The sequence below is a fragment of the Berghia stephanieae genome, chromosome 5 (genome assembly GCF_034508935.2).
Source record: "Berghia stephanieae isolate SIO BIC M18660-M18661 chromosome 5, UCSD_Bste_1.3, whole genome shotgun sequence".
Taxonomy (NCBI): domain Eukaryota; kingdom Metazoa; phylum Mollusca; class Gastropoda; order Nudibranchia; family Aeolidiidae; genus Berghia; species Berghia stephanieae.
Window position 1 is genome coordinate 25,153,839 of NC_088364.1, and position 26,573 is coordinate 25,180,411.

Here is a 26,573-nt window from a genome sequence, read left to right on the forward strand (position 1 = left end):
ATCGTAATGACGCATGGTAACTTAGTAACTGGTTCTAAACTATCGGAACAATGGCGGACGCCCTTATGAAATATTTCTCCGATAGCATAAACGCGTACCCAGAGGAAAAAAAAAACATAAATCTGATCATGTTTTGACTTTTACACTTTCTGATCACAAGACATATGAAAAGTTCTAGCCAGCATGAAGAATAAAAGTACCGATTTTCTTTGTTTAGAACCGCGATGGCCGCCGTTGCTGGGCGACGTGACATCAGACTATTGCATCCAATTAAGACAAATTGATTCAGAGGTTCATACAAATTTTTACAACTGTGGATTGAGGGGCAGCTGACAAAAAGAAAATTCAAGGTTACACATAGTTTTGTTGGTCCGTTATACTTCCGGATAGCAATGATGTGAACTTCTTAGCCAAGTGCATACTATCTATACTAGATAGAATGCGCTTGGCTAAGAAGCTCATAACATTGCCATCCGGAAGTATAACGAACCAACACACAAAACTGTGTGTATCCATGAACGTTTATAGTCTGGTTAATGCAGTTCAGTGATCATTGCTCATAAACGCGGATAGCAAAAAACAATAACAAAGACCTAAGTGACATCATCGTCGAACTATTTATAGATAGTATGCGCATGGCTAAGAAGCTCATAACATTGCCATCCGGAAGTGTAACGGACCAACACACAAAACTGTGTGTATCCATGAACATTTATAGTCGGGTTAATACAGTTCAGTGAGTATTACTCACAAACGCGGATGGCAAATAACAATAACAAAGGCTCGATTGACGTCAACTTCATTCTATCTATAGTCTGACACTAACTATAGGAGTCCGACTTTGTAAAAATTAGTCCGAAGGTGCGTAATTTTAGTCTAGATCTACTAGGACTTGCTTGGTTAGCTCACATAAAAAGCAATTTTTAAAAAGTCCTTGGGACTACGTCGGCGACTAAACGCCAGTCCGCGTTCATAAAAAAAAAAAAAAAAAACAAAACAAAAAAAAAACCCCCAAAAACGGGCACCTGGGCCCATTTTTATGCAAGTGGACTAGATTCAGTTCTTTACTTGTCTAGTAAATGACCTCCTCGTCTTAACAAAACAAAATGCATCAATGGGAGCGATCTATATTGGGTCCACATTTGTTTTCGTCTAACCAAATTTCAATCACATGATTTGTTGATGTTCAACGACTGGATATTTCTGAACAAATGTAAACACGCTGCTTTTTAAAAATGAAAGTTATAAACATACACATGTGTCAAGCTGAATAAAATGACCAATCGTGATATTGGGTAGTTCGAAAACTGTGAACACTTTTCACTGTGTGGGTCATTTTGAGCACATTTTGCAATGTGACCAATGTAATGACCCCGAACACATGGAAAGGTAAGGATTAGCCAGTAAAGACCCCACTTGGCTTACCTACAAAGGAAAAGAACTCGTGACCATAATCGTTTTACTTCTTTTTTTCCCCTAGTTGTGTCCCTCGTTGCCCTCACTTCGCTGAATGCGAGCAAGCACATCGGCTAGAGGGCGCCACACAGCCAGCGGGAGATGCGAGTCGATCAGCCAGTCGTCACAGGTGATAAACGCTGGAAGTTTGAATGTTGTTTATTGTTTGGATCCGTCGGTTAAACGAGTCCTTGTTCAACGAAGGTTCAAGGAACTAATCTGTGTCTTGAAAGCCGATTTGAAATGAGTGCATTCAAGGTGATAAAGTTGAAATTCTTGGCATGGGATAATAATCTCGAGAAAAACTATGTCTCTTAAACGTGTGCGGGACACAACTTTGTCAAAGAATTTATCAGTGGCATCAAAATGTCTTGCCATAGTTTTGGTTTCAAAAGGGAGAAAAACCTCCCAGGATAATGTGTGCTCCAACTCCAATGATGAATGGGATGATACAGTTGTTGATATCGCGGATGGAAATGTCATTGTACAATCATCAGAGGTTCATAAAGCGCTTTCTCCTCATGGATATAACGGAAAGGAATTACTACAAGACTTCAAAATCAGGAATAAAACCTGTTATTGGAATCCCTCTCTCGTGGAAAGCATCAAAAGTTTGGAGTATAAAGGTTTTGTTGAACCATCCACTATTTTGGTTTCTGGAGAGGATATTCACATTGAAAATATTAGGTCTGCTTGGGGTCGACGTGTATTGAGAGCGCCTGCAGGCTTTGTCATTGAAAGAATCGGTAAGCAAACCTTACCTTAATTTTTAATTAACTGAGACTGGATACCTGACTGATTGATGATAGAGATATGGATTGAATGCAAAGAATGAACCTTAAATTTTAAATCCTAAACTGAAATGTAAAAAAAAAAAAAAAAAAGAAAATGCCATGATTTTGGATTATTATCCTTATATTGGACAGACGTTGCTTAGATTTTTTTTTTTCAAAGTGTAAGATTAAGAAACTCGTTCAGCAATTGGTCAACCCGCCTTAGTCTTAGACTAGAAGGTACACATTAAATCATTAAAAAAATTGGCTTCAGTATTGCCACTCTCTACTCTACCTCTTTTTATTGCTTGGTCTTCTGTCTACTTTCTTTTGTTTCTATAATTTGTTTATTCTTATTCTAATTTTAACCACAATTTCGGGCAAATTGATGGTTTGATTGTTGGATTATTTCGCAAATGAATCCTCTGTGCTCTTTCGACTTAACAGTCTAACACTCCGCTGCCGCTAGCTTATCTCTCTTCCTGTTTTCATCATATTAATATCAAAGTGCTTCTTCGCATTACTACTGCGAATAGTGATTTTCACAGTAAATCACTATTCGCAATAGTAGATGCACTCTCCCGTCTCTGAAAGTTAGTTTTTATCTCCCCTCACTTAAAACAACACTATTTTCTGTTCAAAATGGCTTGAAGTTGAATGAGAGTGTGTTAATTTGAGAAGGAAAGAAAAGGAGGGATGATTGAAACATTTTGTGTGACTGAGAAGTGAGATTTTGAACGTTTCAATTTTTCTTTCAAGTCTTGACAAGATCGTGTTTTGTATTGTTTTCGTTACCCCAATCCAATCCATCGATGAAACTTTCCCAGTCCCCATTACTACCACTACCACGACAACCTCCACATCATTATCAAAACTGTAGCAACCACCACCACCTTTACTTCATCATCATCATCATCATCGCTACCACCACTACTACAACCACAACCATCACATCATCATCGTTGCTACAAACTACAGTAACCACCACCACCACCATTACCTCATCATCATAATCCTTATCAACCACATCATCAACACCACCACCACAATCACAACCACCATCACTACACAACTAAAGACTCATCGTCACGAAGTTCAAAATAATAATATTAGTAATAATAATTATAATAAATAAAATAAAAATGAAAAATAAAATAATAAATTATTATTATTGAATATATTGTAATAATAATAATAATAATAATAATAATAATGATGTAGTTTATTTATATTTTGCGTCCGATGATCTATACAATAAACCTCTAGGCTTGTAGCTACTACTGCAAATACTCCTCTATGGCAGTTAAGAGTTGGACGATTTACCAACTGGCACAGTCTTTACTAAGGCAAAAAGAGGAGATGTGAGAAGAAAAGGAGAAAATGGGAGAAAGAAAGAAAAGAGAAAACGAGAGAGTATTATTAATTATTAATATTGATAGCAATGATGGGTGAGTGCGAGAAAGAGAGAAAATGACAGAAAGGGAGACGGAGAGAAGAGAAAAAAATGACAGAGAGAGACAAAGAATAAAAAATGACAGAGAGAGGGTAGAGAAACGGAGAGTATTGATATTAATAACATCATTCCGTGGCAATGGCATCACTTCCTGACATTAACGCTACTCCGCTGCAGTTTTATAAGTGGTGCGATTTTTCTAATTTCAAAAACATATTTGCTGAGTCGGTTGTGGTTTATGATTCCGGCCAACGCCGTATTACTTACTGTGTTTCCCATCAGTTTTGATATTGCAAGTGATGGCAAACATTATATTTGTTCTATTTCCATAGCTGCCAGCTTTTCAAAGGGGTGAAAAAACGGATCATAGTAAGTACAATACCGCCTTGACCCAAAACAGCAGTATATTTGGACTGTTATATAATATTATTGTCAGTTATCAGTATTGATAGCTTCCGTGGAAATTCCGGGATTTTAGAATTTTCTCTGAAATTATCCACTGTTTTTGCAGTATCACACATTTTTCTATGAAAGGCACTCGGGCAGCTTCGCGGTAGATCCATGGAAAAGTCACCATCATGTCTGTTAAACTTTGACACCTGTGCTCAGTTGCTTGAATTTTGGTGACTCTCGCATTTTTAGGACGTCAGCTTAGACAGGTTGGCAACAGTGACCCAAGACCAGACAAGATTCTCTCTATCTCTCTCTCTCTCTCTCTCTCTCTCTCTCTCTCTCTCTCTCTCTCTCTCTCTCTCTCTCTCTCTCTCTCTCTTCTATTGGGTCTCTTTCTTTCCTCTCCTACAAAAATGTTATGACCTGGAATTGCTAGATCCATACCAGTTTGCATACCAGCAACATCTCAGTGTAGAAGACGCACTATTAACCGCCACAAATTCGATCTCAATCCACCTTGACCAAACGCCTTCGAATTACGCCAGAATCCTGTTTGTCGACTTTTCGTCAGCTTTTAATGCCATAAACACAGATATTTTGCTTTGAAAGTTGTGCAACATGGATATTCCAAACTACCTTATTAAATGGTATTAAGAGTTTCTGACCCATAGACCGCAATGTGTAAAATTGGGTGAACATATCTCCAACAATAGAACGTCGTCGAATGGATGTCCCCAAGGCTGCGTGAGTTCCCCAATCCTGCACGTCTTATAGACCAATGACTGCAGACCATCCTTTGAAAATTGTTTTATAGTGATATATGCAGGTGATACTGCTATTCTTGGCTTATTAAAAAAGATAAAGTTACCGAAAAGCATTATTTCAAACAAATAAATATATTCACCGATTGGTGTAAACAAAATCAGCTTGAATTAAATGTTGAAAAAACGAAAGAACAGATGTTTGGTGTAAAAAATAAAAACGACTTAAAGTGTGTGATGATTGGTAAAGATGATGTTGAGATACTTGACTATTTTAAATATTTAGGAATAACCATTGATAGTTCCCTCAATTTCTCTCAACATATTAACATAATATCTAAGAAAGTTGCCCAAAGATTATACATCCTAAGGAAATTGAGAACATTTCAAGTAAGGAAGAAAACTATGTTAAGAGTATATGACTCATTGATTAAAAGTGTAATTGCGTTTGGCTGCACCATATGGTTTGGCGGATGCCGACTTAAAGATAAATCAAAAATTTCAAAATCTATCAAACAGGCATCAAAAATAATAAACCATCCTCTTGATGGAGTAGAAAGAATTCATGGAAAAGCAATAGAAAGGAAAGCATTCTCGATTACCAACAATAAAAAAACATATTTTATACCATGAATTTAATCTTTTACCATCTGGGAGAAGGTTTTGTCAGATTAAATGTAGAACTAACAAGTATAAATCGACGTTCGTTCCATTAGCAATAAAATTTTTTGAATATTTCATGTGGTACAGAAAAACCAAGGATTGATTCGTTGACTGATTAAATGATTAATTTATTTAATGTTAGATTAATTGACCAATTGATAATGTTGATAATTTTTGGTGTTGAATTGCCACAATTGTAACAAATTGAAAACGAAATGAATATTATGTTTATGTTGTGTATATCGCACATGTGAAAGAAAGAGAGGAAGAGAGAGAGAGAGAGTGAATGAGAGATAGAGAGAAAATAAGTAGTAGTGAAATATCGGTCCAATGTTATAGTTATCATTTAACGTTATAACAAGTGTAACTAAATGACAAATTGCCATATTTATGGACAATAAAGATCTATTTATTATTATTATTATTATATTATTATTATTATTATTATTATTATTATTATTATTATTATATTATTATTATTATTATTATTATTACAGTAAGCAAGGTGGTCGAGTTGAAAAGCAATTGTTCAAATGCTTAATTTAAATTGACTATTTTACCTTTCTTTAGATGTTTTGCATGTTATTAAAGATTCATGAGTCTAATTTATAAGCTTTATGACCACTGGGTGTAGCAACAAAAATATTGTAATGTGCTTTGTAAAGTAAAGACAAATGCTTTCTGGCCTTTTGGTCAAGAGTTTATCAGAATCTCTTGATGTAGTGAGAGGTATGAGTAATATTGTATCCCATTAATATTATTTTTGGGAAAGAATTCGTTAGATGTTTACGATGTTGATGTATGTATTAAGTTTTAAGTTTGCCCAACAACTACCACCAAATCATCATCCCTACCACCACTACTACAACTACCACCACATCATCTTCCCTACCACCACCACTGCTACAACTCCCACCCCATCATCATCCCTACCACCACTACTACAACTACTACTACCACATCATCATTCCTACCACCTGGGTGGGGATCCTGACCTCCCATAGCGGGCAGGGAGGTCCATCCTGTGTCTTCTATCCCCTTGTATCTGTTTTCCAACATGCTTTCTGTCTTTGTCTTGAAATGAGGTTACTTGATTTTGTCCTGGCCCTGGTTGGAGTCTTGGCTGGGAGGGAAACAGTCAAATGCATAGTTATTGTTTTGGGAGATGATATTTTTTTCCTTGTAAATCATCTCTCTGTTATGTATTATTATTTTTGTTATTTTTAGTGTATAATGTAAGCATTTGAGTGTATTCCTCTCTGTTGGATTTTGTGCTTGTGTCCGGATGAGACTTATAGGTGATCTCAAACTAAGTACATTGGTGGTATGCTCTTGGAATCTACATCTGATCCCTATTTGTTCCCAGTTCCCCTTTGTCTTACCTTTTCTTGGGTGATTTAATTGTAATTCTAGAACTTTTTACTATCCATTTTCTTCCTTTTTACTGGCGCTGATAAAACCCTTAAAAACAAAACAAAATTCCTACCACCACTTCTGCAACAACCACCACTGCATCATCATCTCTATCACCACTAGTACAACAGCTACCACCACTTCATCACCCCTACCACCACTACTGCAGCAACAAACACCACATCATCATCCCTACCACCACTAGTACAACAGCTATCACCACACCATCATCATCCCTACCACCACTAGTACACTACTAGAGCAGAAAATCAAAACTAAAAACCAAAAAAATATTTATAACCCTCGCTCAGAAACAGTAGTTATTATTATTCAGTACAGTTGGTGTTTTTTTCTGTGATTATGCACCCTCATCAACTCTGCAAATGTGGTCATAGTTAACTGCCCTGACCGGGTGCATCTACAGCACAAGCGATGAAAAAGCTACTGTGGTACCATTCATGCCCAAGCAACAGCAACACCTAAACTCCACCGCTCGAAATTCATTTCGGAGTGGAAGAGGAAGTTTGAACAACTTCGTTCAATATTGGGAAGCTGTCAGATCAGGATCTAGCCTCAAAGAGACCACGGGTCAGAGTCACCTGTTCCAATGCACTTCTGAGGCTCTTGGTGACCTTATGCTGAAAACCGACCCCCAGATTCAGTCTAGATAGGAAGAAGATATATTATGTGCTATGAGGTCATTCGCTGTTGTCCCAGTCGCCAAAGGCAGACTACGGACCGAGGTGATGCAGCTCCAACAAGCATCCAATGAACACTTCAGGACATTTGCTGCTAGAGTGAAAGCTGAAACATATGGTTTCAAAACTGTTGTAGAGTGCAGATGCAGAAGATCAGTCACTGCACTGTTCATGGTATCCTGCTGGCTGGCATTGCCGATAATGACATCAGAAGAGAAGCTTTCAGTACAACAACTGACAGAAGAAGGGTATCACCGCTGTCATCGGTTTCGTGGATGGGTGTGATATGGCCCACAACGCTACACCATCAACTTCAATATCGCTGCTTTTTACCTTCAAGTACCAACAATCTGCACTCCTGAACTGTCCTCCTGCGAGAAAGGATGCATCCTCAGCGATACCAAAATCACCCAACTCCCAACCAACAAAAAGTCTTTGCCTTATCCAGACTGTGGAAAACAATTCCAACCCTTCAAACAGCGGTCGAACAGATCCTGGAGTAAGAAGGCACATTCCAAATGTCTTCAGTGTTGGTGGTCAGATCAATTCAGACCTGTGAAGATCAATGCTGCACTCTCAACAAGCGAAGATGTCTCCAGAACACTGGAGTTGTCCTAAATCCTGACAAGTTTCAGTTTGCTCAATGGGAGATTGACTTCACAGGCTTCCAAGTCTCAGGGGACAGAATAAAACCTCTCCCGAAATACGTTGAAGATGTAACCAAGTAGTCAACTATGCCCCAACCCCGGGACAATCTGGAGCTATTCCGCCCCTTTATGAACCCGAAATACCAATTTTTTTGGACCTCTGGATTAGAAAAAGCTTTTCAAGGATCAAAAGAAGTCAGAATCATGAGCTTTTCAGCCAAGCAGAGGGCAATATCTATTTAATGTACAGAGCGTTTTATTAAGGGGTCCTAGAACTAAGACCAGAATGTTTCATCATGATGAATGATAACTCTTTTGTTTAGATTTCAATTCGATTTATTGTATATAACAAATGGTGAAATATTCTGGGAAGACGTAAGCGGTAAACATATTGTTCAACAACCAAACAGCAACTAATGAACTTAGTGGGCGAACCGAAATGTACTTCTTTTTAATAATATTACCTTTTCCCTCAGTCTAGTTGGTAGTGAAAGATATGATGAGTGGTGGAACAAACAAGTACAGTTTCCCGCTCTCTCCAGAAGTTAGCTAGATTATCAATGATAATTTATAATCTCAATTAGTGCAGAATAAATGCAATTGTTAAAAATTGTTCTCCTTTTTTCATTTTTTTGTCACCAGTCACAATTAGCATTAGCTCAGAGAGAGAAATACATCACAAACAGAAATATTTTAGGAGAAATCAGGTAATTAGAGCAAAACCGACAAAAATTAAATGATAAGCCGAGAAAAAATATGATTCATTACATTTAAAACTCGTCCAGAAACAGTACGCCAAGGAAATAAAACAACGTTAGAAAAAGAGAAGAAAGAAAAGTAGCATACTTGGATCCACGTATAGGTGTTAAATTGGAAAGGTGGTCGAACCCACTTTCTCTCTATCCACAGAGACTTCTGCATAAGTTCATATCACGGATAATTTTCCAACAATTTGGAGTAGAAATTTTGCTTCATTATTTTGATTGTTATTGGTATCTCTGATTTGGGGTATGTTGTTGGATCTAGTTTTGTGCTGGTGTAATACTAAATTATATTTATTATTATGACTAGCGGAAAAGAAATAGTAAAGGTTAGCGGCTGAGAGACAGACAACACCGGGGATTTATTTTTAACGAATTTTTAATGAATAGTGGTTAGTAGTGACATTTTTAATAATGGGTTGACTAAAGTCCGATTTGTTGATTTATAATTTTCTTACTGGTTGAAACACTAGTGGAATGCCAGTTTGATGTTTTTCAGTTCCGATGTGAAACGCTTGCATTTTATTGATTCCCTTTGGCATGAACAAAAACGGGATTTGGCATCTTGATTTACAGAGAGAGAGAGAGAGAGAGAGAGAGAGAGCATTTGATAACATAATGGAAATTATCTTGTCACTGCTGCAAATTGTCATCTCTATTAGATTGAAGACCACTCTCACAAGTATCTCAAAACCTTCAACTGATTTACTGGGCTGGCAGATGTATATCACCATCACAACTTCTTTTGGGACGTCAGCATCATCATCTCAAACCATCACCACTGTTATAATTACAACCACCATCACAGCTTTGTCACTGCCACAGCCACCACATCACTTCATCCATCACCACCATCGCTACAACCAGCATCTCCTCTTCTACAGGCACTTAGCATCAATACTACCAATACCAACATATTTGGGGTCTTTTGGTCATTTCTTTGAGTGTTTCGAAAGCAATATCCGTAGATATTGCAATTTCTGGGCCTTAAACTGATTTAAAATGGTCAAAAGTTTCTCGATAAACCGATAATTTTGTAATTACTAGTGATTTTTTTTGTATTTTGCGCACTTTTATTTTCCACACTTGCGGACAAAACACACTTTTTTTCTAAAAAATACACTTTTTAGGATCATAGAATACACTTTTCATTCTGGGAAGGTTGGCAGGTCTGTTAATTTTGTCAAACAGCGCCTCCATGTCTGTTTGGGACGCCAAACGTTTCGTGTCCCTTGGAAGTATTTGAATTGCCTTCGCTCGAAATAATGCAGTAAGATACGATCGGATACTAAGCTGTCCCCGTGGAATTATGCCATTTTTTGGGGGCAAAATTATGCCCCCCAAAAAAGGTAAATTATGCCATAAAATCGACATTATGCCATAATGTATGCCAAAAATCCGACATTTATGCATGTTCTTGCGTGCTTTTCTGACCCCCAAAACCTAATTTTTACAATAAATATGAATTCTTATAGGTTTAAAAGCTACATTAAGTTGTTTCGTTTCATTAAAAACAACTAAAAAGCAGATATATATACCAGACTACTTGACAATGTAGAAAGAAGTAGGTACACTATTTTAAAGAACATTGATTTTAAACCCTTAGCATGCTACACCAACCTCTGTGGCAGAGTAGCGTGTTAAGAATGGGTTAATTAAAATAATGTCACCTAAAATAGCTAATGTTTACATTGTCAAATGATTAGGGGAAAAAACAAACCAAGATACACATGAATGACAATGATAAATAAAAAGAAACGAAATTCCAACAACAATATTTTATTTTTTACTGTAGTAATAATAACAATAGTTGTAATAGTAGTAGTGGTAGAGGTAATGGTAGGAGTAGCAGTGGTATTAGTCGTTGTAGAAGTGGTTGTTGTAGTAATAGTAGTAGTAATAGTAGTTGTAGTAGTAGTAATAGTAGTTGTAGTTGTAGTAGTAGTAATAGTAGTTGTAGTAGTAGGAGGAGGAGTAGTATTAATTATTGTTGTAGTGGGAATAGTAGTAGTAGTAGGAGGAGGAGGAGTAGTAGTAATTATTTAGCTTTTTGCTGTTGGATGCGGAAGACCAAAGGATGCCGATGCGGCCGCATTTTCCTGGAGGGACAGACTAAGTAATGATAGTGGCATTTAATGGAAATACAATTGAAACAATATTAATACTATTATCATCTCCTCCTGAACAAGTAAAAATTAACTGTATTGCTGATCATGTTGTGCTTCGTGCTTTTTTCCCCAACCCAGATTGTGCTTTTTCCAAGAGTTCATTCTGACCTCTTTCTTTAAAGATTAGAAGAAAAAAATATTACCTGACCGCTCTGGTTTTGGTGTAGTATACGTCTTATATCAGGGCTGAGAATCTTCCGCCTAAAGGCGGATTTCCGCCTAAATGGTAGTTTATCTCCGCCCATCCCATCACATTTCCTCCTTTTTCAAATTTGCCGTGTCAAACATTTTCCTCAAAACCACAAAATCACCATTATGTCATATGTCATATTTTGACACCTGTGCTCAGTCTCGTGAAATTTAGTGACGGTCCCGTTTTTTATGACGTTGGGCCAGACAGTATGGCACCAGATGTCACAATAGTCACAGAAGACCAGTAGTGTTCTTTGATTAGTTGGTTGATGGTTGAAGGGGAAGGGACAAATGGGTCTGGATTTTTTCCCCTTGTTGTAGGTACCTATTGCTTTTTTTCTCTCTCTCTCTCTCTCTCTCTCTCTCTCTCTCTCTCTCTCTCTCTCTCTCTCTCTCTCTCTCTCTCTCTCTCTCTCTCTCTCTTCTCTCTCTCTCTCTCTCTCTCCTCCCCCCCCCCCCTTTGCCCATTCTTTCTATTTCTCTTTTCTTCTTTTTTTTTTTTGGATATAGAATTCAAAAGGTCAATACATAAGTTATTCTTGTAAAGAAGTCTCTCCCCCTCCTCCCCCCCCCCCCCCCCTCTCTCTCTCGCTCTCTCTCTCTCTCTCTCTCTCTCTCTTTCTTTCTTTCGCAACCACCTTAAATCATCTGGTATATAGAGATGATATATTAGAACAAAGCAATGGTGGTTGGCTTAGTTTAATCTTTTTCCTTTTTAACTTTTGACTATGGCTTTAAATTTGAGAGATTCTTGGGTTGTATTTATAAGCTGACTAACTACTAGGTTTCTTTGCTTGTGTTTGATCGATAGACTGAGAAAGGTTCCTCCTTTTTGACAATTGCTATTATCATCACTGAATAAAAAAACACTCACCAAAACCACTACATCAACATCTCTACCAACACTACTATTACAACTACTACTACAAATAGCACCACATCATCCCTACCACCACCACTACTATTACAACTACCACCACATCATCAACCCTACTACCACTACTACAACCACCATCATATCATCATCCCCACCACCACTACTACTACAAATAGCACCACATCATCCCTACCACCACCACTACTATTACAACCATCATCCCTACCACCACCACTATTACAACCATCATCCCTACCACCACTACTGTTACAACCATCATCCCTACCACCACTACTCCTACAACTACTACCACTACTACAACCACCATCATATCATCATCCCTACCACCACTACTACTACAACCACCACCACATCATCCCTACCACCACTACTATTACAACCATCATCCCTACCACCACTACTATTACAACCATCATCCCTACCACCACTACTACTACAACTACCACCACATCATCAACCCTACTACCACTACTACAACCACCATCATATCATCATCCCTACCACCACTACTACTACAACCACCACCAAACCATCATCCCTACCACCACTACTACTACAACCACCACAACACCATCATCCCTACCACCACTACTACTACAACCACCACCAAACACCATCATCCCTACCACCACTACTACTACAACCACCACAACATCATCATCCCTACCACCACTACTACTACAACCACCACCACAACACCATCATCCCTACCACCACAACTACTATAACCACCACAACATAATCCCTACCACCACTACTACTACAACCACCACCAAACCATCATCCCTACCACCACTACTATTACAACCACCACAACATCATCCCTACCACCACTACTACTACAACCACCACCAAACCATCATCCCTACCACCACTACTATTACAACCACCACAACATCATCCCTACCACCACCACTACTACAACCACCACCAAACCATCATCCCTACCACCACTACTATTACAACCACCACAACATCATCCCTACCACCACTACTACTACAACTACCACCACATCATCATTCCTACCACAGCTACTACAACCACCACCACACAATCATCCATACTACTACTAGAATCACTACCACATCATCCCTACCACTGCTATTACTACAACCACCACCACATCATCATCCCTTCCACTGTTATTACTACAACCACCATCATCCCTGCTACAACCACCAAATGTTGTAATTACACTTTCAACTTTTGAAATTCCACCGAGTCGTGTTAGAAATTGCTGCGAGACAAATTTTGGATCGGATCTCAGTAAATTTTAGTGAAATTCAAATTTATAGGTTATGGTCGCATGGATGGGTCATGATCTTCACGATGAAAAATTTCCTCCTTTTTTGTGACCAGTCATTCTCACCCCTGTATATGTATTTAGACATAGACATGGAGGTGATCATTTAAAAAATAATTTATTTATTTTGGGGGGGGGGGGGGGGGGGGGGGGGGGGGTCGTCTTGTTGGGTATCCATATCAGAGCGATCCGCAAATTTGGGCAAATTTCCCGAAGTTGGCAAATTTTGGGAAAATTGGCAAATCGCGTGGCAAATGTTGGGAAAAAAAAATAGAAGCGAAAACAAAATAACGAAAAAAAAAAGGTGCGGAACTTGAGAAATGTTGCAGCTTTGCCTGGGCCCAAACCGAGGGAAGCTACTCTCTACGGATAATGATCCTTTAAAATCTTTGTAACATCGCTATTCATAATGTAGCCTCCTTAAATGTAATAGTCTTTTATATATATATTTTTTTCTGTATCGCGTGTTAATTTTTACTGAAACGCTTAGTTCTCCTCGGCAAATGTTTTGGCAAATTTTGGGGGTTTTTTGGGGGCAAATTTTAGGTCCCAATTTGGCAAAAAATGCAGATGACAGGTTGGGTGCAATACACCTTTTAGTCTCAATTCCAGCGCATTACTTTTTGTGAGTAGATCATATCGATATTAAAAACATTAGTTTATCCACATGACTGATATGTTTGATTATCTCTTCTCTTGTCTATCAAGTGGTAGAATAATTAATGTTTAATTCTCCACGAAAAGTAATAATTCTCAGCTAATGTTATGGAAGACCCGATAATCTCAAGAATAGGGCGTCTGTCGCTATTAGCTAAAAACATTTGGGGGTACACTATGGCCACGAAGTGTTACTAACAGTTGCATATAGAGTTTATAGTACTAGTACAACGTGCGCTTTTTTCAGGTCTGATAGCCGAACGCAATTATGGGCTTTTTGGAATGGAGTTTTTAGAAATTCAGACTTATGAGTCTAAGCACATGTTTCAAATTGACAGCTCTTTCCTCAATGTTTGAGTAAGATTGTGTAGTTTTAGTTATAATTGGTCGACTTTTCCCTGTCTTCATGCTGTATAATTTTTGCATAATACAATTCATCAGACAATCCAGTGCCTCTGTACCAGACCTGCCTACGATTACGCAAAAAATCATTCGTAGATCTACGAAATTTTGGCTCCAATTTAGAACTCGGTGAACATCTCTAAGTCAGTCATCTTATTGAAAATAAAAATTGATGCTTGACTACATTTTAAAGTCTAAGGCCGGTACCGCACTACAACTATTAGTTGATCAACTAAAAAATTGAAATCGTGTTGTCGAGTTGAGCTACAATATGTCTTACCCCACCACAACTAAATGGTTGGTCGATTTTTTTACCAGTTACGTCATTGTAGGGCCTTGTCTCGATCATTACAGAAATGGATGTGACAGAGGTTGCTTGTATTTATGCTTTGACATTTTCCATTCGGAAAAAGAAAAGAAGGGAAATTTTACAGCCTTTACCAGGATCTTCGAGATTACCCAAAAAGTTGTTTGTTTTTTTTGCATATTATAGAATGAGCAAAGAAAGTTTTGACTTTCTACTGCAATCAGTGGGACCTCTGATTACTTTCCAGGATACAAGTTTCAGGAAGTGTATATCACCCCAGAGAGAAGAGGTTTGCTCTCAATCAATGAAATAAGTTTTTCCGTCCAGTTTGCATCGACATCCATATTGTCTCTCGCGTTAAAAAATATAGACCTCTCTGTATGTACTACAAGGAACACTAAAAAGTCAGACAACTTTATTATGTTTAGACACGGAACAGCGTGTAGTCGACTCGTGTCAGCTCAACTATCTAGTGGTACGGTGACTTTCTCTATTTCTCACTAGCACAAAAGGATTGACCAACAGTTGAGTTGAAGCCAGTTTGTTCCTCGGCACAAAATTTCACGATTAAAAAATTGAGTTGAAGAAGTGCAGTCGCGTCTTCTTATTTTCATTGGTTACATTCAATCCTTTCAACTCAATTTTTTAGTTGATCAACTAAAAGTTGTAGTGCGGTACCGGTCTAACTATGGCGACTACAATTTTTCTCTCCTAAGACCCCTTCCGCACTAGGACAGGACTGTCCTGGGACAGTCCTGTCCCAAATCTGTAACATATAGAATTTAGAGAAACCTACCGCACCTATTGGGACGGGACAAAACAGTCCCGTTGTGTCCCAAGCCGTTGTGAAATGCTACAAAATCAACGGGACAGGACTGTCCCAGTCCCGTGTTCATATCGTTTGTGATAGTAGAAAAATATAGCAGCCTTCCGCACCAGGTCAAAAAAGTCCCAGACTTGGCGGCGCCGTGTCAAAATTGAAATGCCTGTCTTTATTTTCTGCATCCCTACTACTGCTACTACTACTACTACTACTACTACTACTACTACTGTTTCTACTGTTGCTTCTGTTGCTTCTAATGTATATATAATATATTAATACCTACATCCCCTATATTTTGTATTTATTTCCAATTCCATTGTATTTATTTTCCAACAATAGTCCACACTTTATTTTAGTTCACTTTCTATACTGCATTACACAGTTCCTACCCGCCTCCCCTCTTTTGACGTAATTAAGTACGCACCTTTTATAAATTTCTATTGCTCTGTTTTAATTCGCGCTTCCTCACAAGGTAGCATACAATTTCCTGCCCATCAATGTTTTTGTTTATGCATCTTAACAACGCCACTACCACATTATCTCATTCGTCTGTAGTTTTTAATTCATCATGTGTTGTTGATGAAGGGGAAACCCGAAACGTCCATTTTATCTGTTTTCGTATATTAAACGGAAGCTTACATTCAATTTCACAGTTATAATTTATTTATTTATTTCAATTCTGAATATAAAAAAGCTAGAACAATTCAAAAAATAATTCTATGTGATGAAACCACGTACAGAAGGCATAGCAACATAAACATTTTCGGCAATTTAAAATAATAATAATAATAATAATAATAATAATAATAATAATAATAATAATAATAATAATAATATATAATAAATAATAATAATAATAATAATAATAATAATAATAATATTTATTTATGCATCCCAAAAAGGAAATTTTTTGTACAGACGTGTTATAATTTACACAATAAGATAAAAATACAATGGAAATAGGATGTATATATAAAAAAAGGAGCAGCTCTATAACCAGAGCTGCGCTTTATAATATGAATAATATCACACTGTAAAATAGTTAAAACTGTCACTATAAATTGAAAATTGAAAAGATTGCAAAACAAATAAATTAATAAATTAATATTTATATTTTTAAAAAGTAAAAATGAGAAATAATTATATAAAATGATAATTGCTTGTTGTTATAAAGCCTAATACTGGACGGCAGAAAAGATTTTCGGTGTCTCTCTGTTTTCGTTGAGATAGAGAAAAGGCGACCACTTCTTTCTGACATAATAATTGATGGTCTTAGTGGATGATACTGGTCATTTAATATTTTAGTTATTTTATTTATACAAAATTTCTCGTATAAAAGATCTACATCGTCAACATCATTTATATAGCGTTTAATGGTTTTTTTAATATTTGAATTTATTTTGTTCCTTTCCACTGCTAAGCAATTGCCTCCCCAAGCTGTTATACAAAATGACAAAACACTTTCGATTACTGCTCTATAAAATAATGTGCAGAGGGTTTTATCTATTCTAAACTGAGAGAGTTTTGATAAAAGATATGTACGTCTGCACATCTTATGCCTAATTATTTTCAAGTGTTCATCCCACTTGAGCCTGTCATCAATCGTTACACCAAGGTATTTGTAGTGAGGAACTCGCTGGACGAATTGGTCCTTTAATTTTAACGGTTCTATCGGTTCCTTCACTCTCCTAAAGTCAATCACTAGCTCCTTTGTCTTGCTTATGTTAAGCTCTAGGTGGTGGGCATCACACCAAGACACAAATCTATCAATTTCTTGCCTATAAGCCACTTCGTTGCCATTTGTTATGAGGCCTTGAAGCGGTGTCATCTGCAAACTTTATTAAAGGTACACTCAGGTTTTGACTTCTACAGTCATTCGTGTATATTGTGAATAATACAGGGGACAATACACAACCTTGAGGAGCACCAGTATTTGTAGTTATACAGGAAGATTTGTTTTGTCCTAATTGAACATATTGTGCTCTCTCCGTAAGAAATTCGAGCACCCAAGCAATTATATACTTGTTTAAATTCAGACTAGTCAATTTTTGAACAACCAACTGAGGTTGCATTGTATTGAACGCTGAAGAAAAATCTGCCATAGCTCCTATTTTTTCATTTTCAATATCAAATTTGTTTGCTGTGTCGAAACGTGAATAAAATTTATTTAAAGTTTCAATTTCGATATCTTCTGATATAATCGTGGGCTTTGGATTATAGTTAACAGCAGTTTTAAGCCCCCGCCACGTGTCCCGTATATCCCCAGAAGAAAAGCATTTTTCAATTTTATTTTTGTACTTGTCTCTACAACTAGATATTACCCTCTTTATCTCTTTTTGTTTTGTTTTCAGATCTTTTTTGTTTCCACTAGTATAGAGAGTTTTCTTTTGGTTCAATAAAAGTTTTAGATCTTTTGTTATCCAAGGCTTGTTGTTAGGATAATATTTTATTTCTTTTTTACAAGACACTAGCTGTTCACAGAATTTTAAATACTCACTCACACAGTCATTCAGCTCATTCACACTATCACATGATTCGATAAAAACATTCCAGTCAGTGCATTCAAAACAACCAAGCAAATCTTCACACACACTTCCGTTCCAGATCTGTACACTTTTCTTTACTGGTTTTACACGTTTAAAAACAGGGCGGTAGGTGGGGAGTAGCAAGAGCATGCAGTGGTCAGATAAACCTAATGGGGCACGGGGTAAACATTTATAACTATTTTTAATATTACACAGGAATAAATCTAATGTTTTTTTGTCCCTTGTCTCGCAGTCCACGTATTGATGAAGTCCCGGGAGAGTAAAATCGTTACATTGGTTAAAATCGCCAGTGACCATCAATACGGCATCGGGTGACTTAATTTGAATGTCCTGTATTTCTTTCCTCAAAATATTTTTCGCTGTGGTGTTGTCTGATGATGGTGGAATGTAGACGTTGATGATGATGACATGTACCCAGGGTAGATAATATGGTCGTGACGAAACAGTAATAAATTCAATATAGTCGTCACAATACATTTTCTTTATATGACAGTTATTGGGGTGGCACCATTTGTTGTTAATTATGTGCACACCCCACCCCCAGTTCGTTTATTTACATTAGTCCGATCTCCTCGAAATAGTGAATATTGTTCAATATTAAAACATGATGATGGTGTGTGAGGAGATAGCCAAGTCTCTGTTTACGCTATTATGGAGGCTTGACGATAGTCACTATTAAAACGACACAGTGAAAACAGTTCATCAATTTTATTTTCCAGTGATCTTACATTACCTGTCACTACACAGGGTAAAAATGGACGAAAAGGCCGTCTGTTAAATTTTGTTTTTATTCCTCCTTTTCTCCCCCTCTTTCTTACTTTAATAAACGATGTGTCAATAGTGGGTGGTGGGGGTGACACGGGTTGGAGGGATCGGAGAGTCTCTGGAGTATAAGTTATCGATAGGCTTTTGGCAGCAAAATTACAGGCTAAAACACCATTTATGCTTATAAATATACTAATAAATATAAAAATCAGGAACAATATATACTTCACATCCATTTTGAATAAAAATTAGGCGTAAATTCCGACGATTGAATGATAAATGAATAAAAATATGTGTAGAAAATAGGTAAACATTCACAACACGTCTGTTGTCGCCGGAAGCCAGCGCCAGAAAACGTATGTTTATAAATGTAATTTAAGAAGTGTCACACTTTGTGACACAGCAGTAACGTGTCTAAAACCGGTCGCACATCTATTCGGTAACTTGTGGGATCATTTATCTTTATCGTTATTTATTTCGGGAATCCTCAATGAAAATATTTTTAAGTAAGTCCTTCTAAGCCACTTGGACTCATTGTAAGACAAATTAAGTCCTTTAGAGCCTTGTAGCCAATGGTGCAGGAGTTATTCCGGTTTCAATAGCGTGAAGCGGACAATTAACGTATTTGTTTGAAAACCTTTGAATAGGACGCTAGGCTATCGCAGATTACTATCCCAGCTTGACAGGTACCCTTTTACACCTGAATGGAGTGAGTGATTGGAGTAAATTTTCTTGCTCTAGAAAGTAATTACAAATTGGCTTCGGTCGAAATCGGACACAGAACCTCTGAGTCCAGAGTACAACGCGCTAACTATGGGCCATCTTGCCTCCTAAGCTTATAAATCCGGAACTTATCCATGTTTCTGTAGCGTTGAGCAGACAGATAACAGTTTAAAATTAAAAAAAATAAAATTCCCTTTTTCATCCCATAGGGGAAATTTTTCTCGAGGGTCTATTCCAAGGGAAGACTGGAATAACCCAGGCGTCAGACGCAATGCAGCGCCGCAAATTGAGCTAGGGCGAGGTATAACCCAGGCGTCAGGCGCAGTGCAGCCCCGCATATTGAGCTAGGCGAGGTGACTTTCTCAAGGCAGCACAGCGCATCAGCGGGTGATCGAACTGATGCCTTTCGGGTACGAAGCAAAGACCGTACAACCGAGCCATGCTGACTTTCTATTATCCTCTTGAATGATGCTAGTCCGTCAAAGATTACTTTCATCAGCGAACTGGTACTCATTTGCACCTGGGTAAAATGAGGTGATTCCAAGAAAGTCATTTTAAGATAAGATCGGAGATCACCATAGAGTCTACGGAATTGACCCTTGAGCAATCTTTGGGTCATTAAAGGATGCACCCAATATTGTTTTCTCTTTCAATTTGTCATTTTCCCCCGTAGTAAAGCACAGAAATATGCAACCTCTATTTCATCCATTACTACTACTACTACTACTACTACTACTAGTAGTAGTAGTAGTAGTAGTAGTATAGTAGTAGTAGTAGTAGTAGTAGTAGTATGTAGTAGTAGTAGTCAGTAAGCAGCAGCAGCAGCAATAATATTACTCTTGCTATAAGAATATTTCATGATTATATAAATCTTATGTAAACAAATCCCATTGTACAGTGTAAAAGATCATTATCGTCATGTCGTATCTTATGTTGATTCATAAAATGTGAATTATTAGAGTTGCAATGCCTACAAATAAACTTTTGAATCTTGTAAAAAAAAATAAAAAAATAATGCATTCCTGTCCTAGTGCGGAACCCCTTTAAGACTTTTATGAATTTTTTAAAGTCTCAAGTAGACATTTATGTGGTTTTGTGGTATGACACTCGCTTTCAGATCGGAAGGTCATGGGTTCGAGCCTTGCTCGGCGCATAAAGTGTAAAATGATTACCTGGCCGTTAACAGCGTTGTCTCTGTCCGAATAAATTGTAATATCGTCCTACATGTTAAGTGTTGCTGTTGGCCCTTTGTAAAGCGCCTGGAACACGTTTAGTGCATATTGCGCGATATAACAGCTCTATTTCTTTTTATCTGCTATTGAAGACCGTTTATCAAAGCCGGTTTCAGTGACATGTTTCTTGTTGTGTATTACCCTATTCTTGGTAATGCATGTGTTTATGTTATATATAAATAAATATATATATATATATAATATATATATATAATATATATATATATATATATATGAGAGAGAGAGAGAGAGAGAGAGAGAGAGAGAGATGTGAATGTGATTTCATTCATAATCACCATACGACCGAGAACTGTGATAATTTGCTATCGATCATGTGTCAATGATTGGATCTATAACCTCAAAGCTTATCATTATGATTTCATTGTAAAACGAACCCCTGCTGTGCTTATCACCATAATCAACCTACAATCCTTTCTATGCATCGTTCTAATAATTTCTCTTCTTTTCATTTCCTATACACTCAAGGCCTTTTTGTCGTCAAACGACTTGTATAGCAGCAACATGGCTAGCGGGGTCGTGCCTTAATTTGAGATACCGTTGTTGTAACCCGAGCTGTCCCCTGGTATACCGTTATTATAAACTAAAGGATAATAACATATCTCTTCTTCCATCCCCAACCGCGGTTTCCTCACCTGCTGTGGTGGTGTTATTTTCACATTGATGTTGACACGTTGTGTCAGGAAGAAATCGCCTCGCGACTTGCATGTCAAACATGCCTGCATGTCTACCAACTGTTCTATCCCGTCGCACTTTTTATGCGTCCCATAGGATTGTAAATACTGGGGTGGCTCATGGTGGGTTATCACCTGTGATTTTATTGTTTTCTTTCTTTAGGGCATTTATTCAATCCTTATTGCCTGTCGTAATATGTGCTCGCACACCATCCATTCTCAAAACGTTTTAGGTGCGCATTTTTTCCGTGTCATAGAGTCCATAATAAATTCTTTATGATAAATTTCAAACAATTATCTGAAGGCAGTGCTTTTCCATTTTCAGTTTGAATGCATGGGGAGATTTTGCGCAACTTGCCTCTCTCTCTCTCTCTCTCTCTCTCTCTCTCTCTCTCTCTCTCTCTCTCTCTCTCTCTCTCTCTCTCTCTCTGTCTCTCTCTCTCTCTCTCTCTCTCTCTCTCTCTCTGTGTGTGTGTGTGTGTAGGCTATGTGTGTGTCTCCATATTAAAGGAAATGACGAAGGCGGTTATTGTGACTTTTCTCTATAAACCACCGAGGTCGTTTTATTCAAATCAGAGTATTATTATAAGTTTGAAGTCGTCTGTTTAAAACAAAAATTACCTACGAAGGGTTAGAATTGTGACTTTGATTCTATTGAGGGGCACGATTGGAGATACAGAAATGACCCTATTTATTGATTCACTTAGGACTGTTATTAATATTTTATGGTTTATTTTTTGGTTTTATATATCAACCTCTCTCTCTCTCTCTCTCTCTCTCTCTCTCTCTCTCTCTCTCCCCCCCTCTCTCTCTCTCTCCCCCTCTCTCTCTCTCTCTCTCCCTCTCTTCCCCCTTCCCTTCCGTCTAGTCAATAACGTCAACGTCGTCCAAGGATAGTTTGAGGAAAACGGAGTTAAGAAATATACGCCGAGATTGTTTGCTTATTGCATGCTGTCTATAATTTGTATATTTTTGCTAACTTGTCGATAGTCGGTTGTGAGCTGCTAAGCTGATGGATAAGAGGTTTTGGGTTTTTTAAAATGTTTTTTTCCCCGCGTAAGGAAATATTGGGTTATGGAATGTAAAGAAAATAGGTCTAATCTTATTTCATTTACAAAAGTCGTGGAGTGCAGTTGAATAAATCGAGAAGGTGACTACAACTTCGCGACTCCAAATTTGCCTTAATGAGATTGGGTGAAGGAAACAATTAATCTCGAATAAAATTTAATTTAGAGAAACCCAGTTGCTTCCGAAAAAAAAAAATGGAGACAATTCGGATGTAGGCTATAAGGAAATCCGAGGGAGTGAAGCCATGATGTATTTACTACATTTCATAGAAGTAGGGCAAAAATGGGGGAAAATATAAAAAAGCCCGAGAACATTACATTGCGCGTTTACAACTTTATTTGACAGATAGAGTTTGACAATATGAGATAATGGGTATGGAGGCACTTCCTGTACTGTATATTCTATCCTCCTATATATGTTTGTCAACTTGCTTTCTGAATTTGTCTCGGGATGAGATTACTTGGTTTTGTCCTAGCCCTGGCAGGGAAACAGTCAAATGTATAGTTAGAGTTTTAGAAAATGATATTTTTTGTCTTGTAAATACTCTATCTGTTTTGCATTGTGCGGTATTATGTTTTGTTTACATATGATTGTAAACATTTGAGTGCGTCCCTCTTAGTGGAGACCTGTGCTTGGGTATGACGAGTCTATTGGGTTATCTCAAACTAAGTACTTTGATAGTGTGCTCTAGGAATCTACATCTGTTTCCTATTTGAACCAATTCTCCTTTGTCTTACCCTTTCTTGTGTGCTTTAATTGTGATTCTAGAACTTTTTACTATCCCATTTTCTTCCTTTTTACTGCCGCCGATATGACTTTAATGTGTTGCAAGCGCCCTGAAACCCTTAAACTTAAAAACAAAAACAAACGATATGAGATGCGCACATAAATTAAAGATCAATAGAGGCTTATTCGTAAGTTGAAGGCAATTGCTTCATCATCATCTCCTGCTGATTGAAACTCATTTTTAACTTAGCTACACTAAATAACGATTCCATGGCGGTCAATGCACTCTGCAAAGATTGGGTCATATTCCCGTAGGTACCCACAATTTGCTATTTTTACGGACCGTCCGTAGGAAATCACGTGTTTTGATTTCAAAGCCTTATGGTCGCAAAGTTAGAGAGAGTGAGAGAGGAAAATTCCTTTAAAAGTTCTCTAGGCTATCGCTCAATTTCCATGCCCATGATTGCTAAGTCGACCGCTCACTGGTATTATTGGTGGCCGTCAACATAGGTTGTTTTTATAATTTTTGTTTGTTTGGTTTAGTATAACTGAAGTTTACCATTTATATATTACTGAGGAAGTTTTTGTAGATTCCTGATTTTGAAATGTTCAAGTAAAGCAGGTTTGGGTACCATGTCGAAACTGCATTCCAGACGCGTCACCCTGATGTGATAAACCAAATAATTGACGTTTTCCTTCCCGTTTCCAAATTGATTGGGGATCCCGATAGCTCAGTTAGTAGAGCACTCGCTTCACACGTAAAGGGACCGAGATCGATCCCGGGTGGCGTCGAGCTGTTTGTTTGACGCCCTGACCACCCAGCAGTGATTGGGTAGCTGGGTCTGTTAGATCTGGCGGAAAGTTACTCTTCCCTTTCAAGATGATCTCTCTCTCTTTCTCTCTCTCTCTCTCTCTCTCTCTCTCTCTCTCTCTCTCTCTCTCTCTCTCTCTCTCTCTCTCTCTCTCTCTCTCTCTCTCTCTCTCTCTCTCTCTTTCAGTCCACAACCCAGCGATTGTATACTGTATGCGTTGTGCCATTCTTTGCCTTTTAAGTCAGATTCCCTTATATATTTACCGTTTTACTCTAGAATTTCTACCTTCCTTAAATCTTGTTACGTTTTGCTGTAAATAAATAATATTGACCTGTCGTCAAGGAGTGGAGCTTATTTGATTTATTTAGACTTGTGTCATTCTCGGGACAGTTTGCATAAGGCTCTGGGACACACCAACGTCCTCCGAAAGATATTTACGTATATTTTTCAAAATCTTTCTTTTCTTCCCGATTAAATAAAAAATTATATATATATATATATATATATATATATATATATATATATATATATATTATATATATATATATATATATATATATATATATATATTATTAATCTTATTTTGTCATCGATCACATCGTTACCCGCACGGCTTGTGGCAGTCAGATCAAGTATTTCAAGATCAAAGGATTCCGATAACTAATTTATTCGTAGAGGGGAAAAAAACAAAAAAATGAAGTAGCAGGGAATATTCCAAGATATCTTTTAAAGCTTAGCTGTTTTTCACAGTTGGTTGATCCAAGTTAAAATCATGCTATGCTGAGGAAACGGGAAATGAAATAGGACGTGGATCAATGATGCAAGATATCATTGATTTTTCATTCCACGCTACCCGTTCCGTTCTTCTGTTCTTATCTGGCTTGGTTTATCCCATTATCTGAGCAAATTTACTACAGTTGCTAATGGGCTAAATTTGGATGTTGTGGAAAAGGAGGTGAGGGGGGTGGGGGTTGATGGGTTGATATTGGTTTTTGCATGTGCTTAATGCATGGTATGGTGGATATGATTCTCTTGATTAGAGGCCGTACGTTCAAAGTATGGTGCCAAATGGAATGGGTTATATAACGCATTGGTACACAATGTAATTTTGTCTACCACAGTCTCTCTCTCTCTCTCTCTCTCTCTCTCTCTCTCTCTCTCTCTCTCTCTCTCTCTCTCTCTCTCTCTCTCTCTCTCTCTTCTCTTCTTCTACTATTATATATATATATATTATATATATATATATATATTATATTATCTACTATCTATCTATCTATCTATCTATCTATCTATCTCTTGTTCTTCCCCCTTCCTCTTATCTTACCTTCACATAATTATTCCCTTTTAGTCATATGTATTCGGCTTCTATACCTGTCTTGTCGTTCACCAGTTGTGATTGGTTATAGTGGAAAGTACTTTGCGACTTTGGTATTGTCCGTTTCATACTATTGAACCCGGGATAAACTCCGACTCCATGTGCAAAATGACTCTGAAAAACGACTTACTATTATGCCTTTTAAGTTGAAAGATCCCGACTCTTCTATGCTATCAATTGTTTTAGTATTTTAGAAAATATCTCTTGATGTCAATGAGAACCTTAAGGCAAAACTCCGCCAAGTGATGATTTTTATTAGTGGAGTGCCTAGAGCTCAACTGGGATTCTCTAATCTCTTTGGTTTTGGCTGACATCTAAAGATTTCAAAAAGAAAAATTGCTGTGTAGGAATGTGGTTGTGGTCCTAAAGAATAGGAAACGTTTAGTTATTGGAAGATGCTATTTATTTAAGGAACGCAAGTGAGTTTTTTATTTTTAAACCGACAAAGCAGAGAAAGTCACGGGAATGAAAGAGCAGTTGGGCTTCATTCACGTCTGCAAATGCCTGAAGACAATCGGCAAAGAAAAAGGAGGATCAGATTGTCTCAATTTCTTTGCAAATTGAGGGGACTGAGACTTCTTTGAAAGCATTGTAATTGCAATGTTTCATGGAGTGTAAATGACTGATAGATTTTATGTAGAGATGTGCACAGTATGGTGCTTGAGCATCATGAGTTGTGACCATAGTTCATAAAATGACACAAATGTGTTGACTATTTTTCTTTCAAGATTTGAGTGGGGACTCTGTGTTTAGTTCCTTTATGATTTTTAAGTCTAATGTTTCTTAAATAACTAGTAAAAAGCCCGCAATTTCGCGGGGAAAGAACTATTTTCATTCGATACTGTACTCACCATCATTTAATGAGG

General features: G+C 37.5%; 1 protein-coding gene across 1 annotated transcript in view; it reads left to right on the forward strand.

The window, feature by feature from the left end:
* Positions 1–1,541: 1,541 nt before the first annotated feature.
* Positions 1,542–26,573, forward strand: part of LOC144972650 (uncharacterized) — a 68,517-nt gene continuing 43,485 nt past the window's right edge. Inside the window, exon 1 of the mRNA XM_078914127.1 lies at positions 1,542–2,201. Within this exon, the coding sequence (XP_078770253.1) occupies positions 1,763–2,201 (439 nt within the window). The 5' untranslated portion in view covers positions 1,542–1,762. The remainder of the gene's footprint in view (positions 2,202–26,573) is intronic.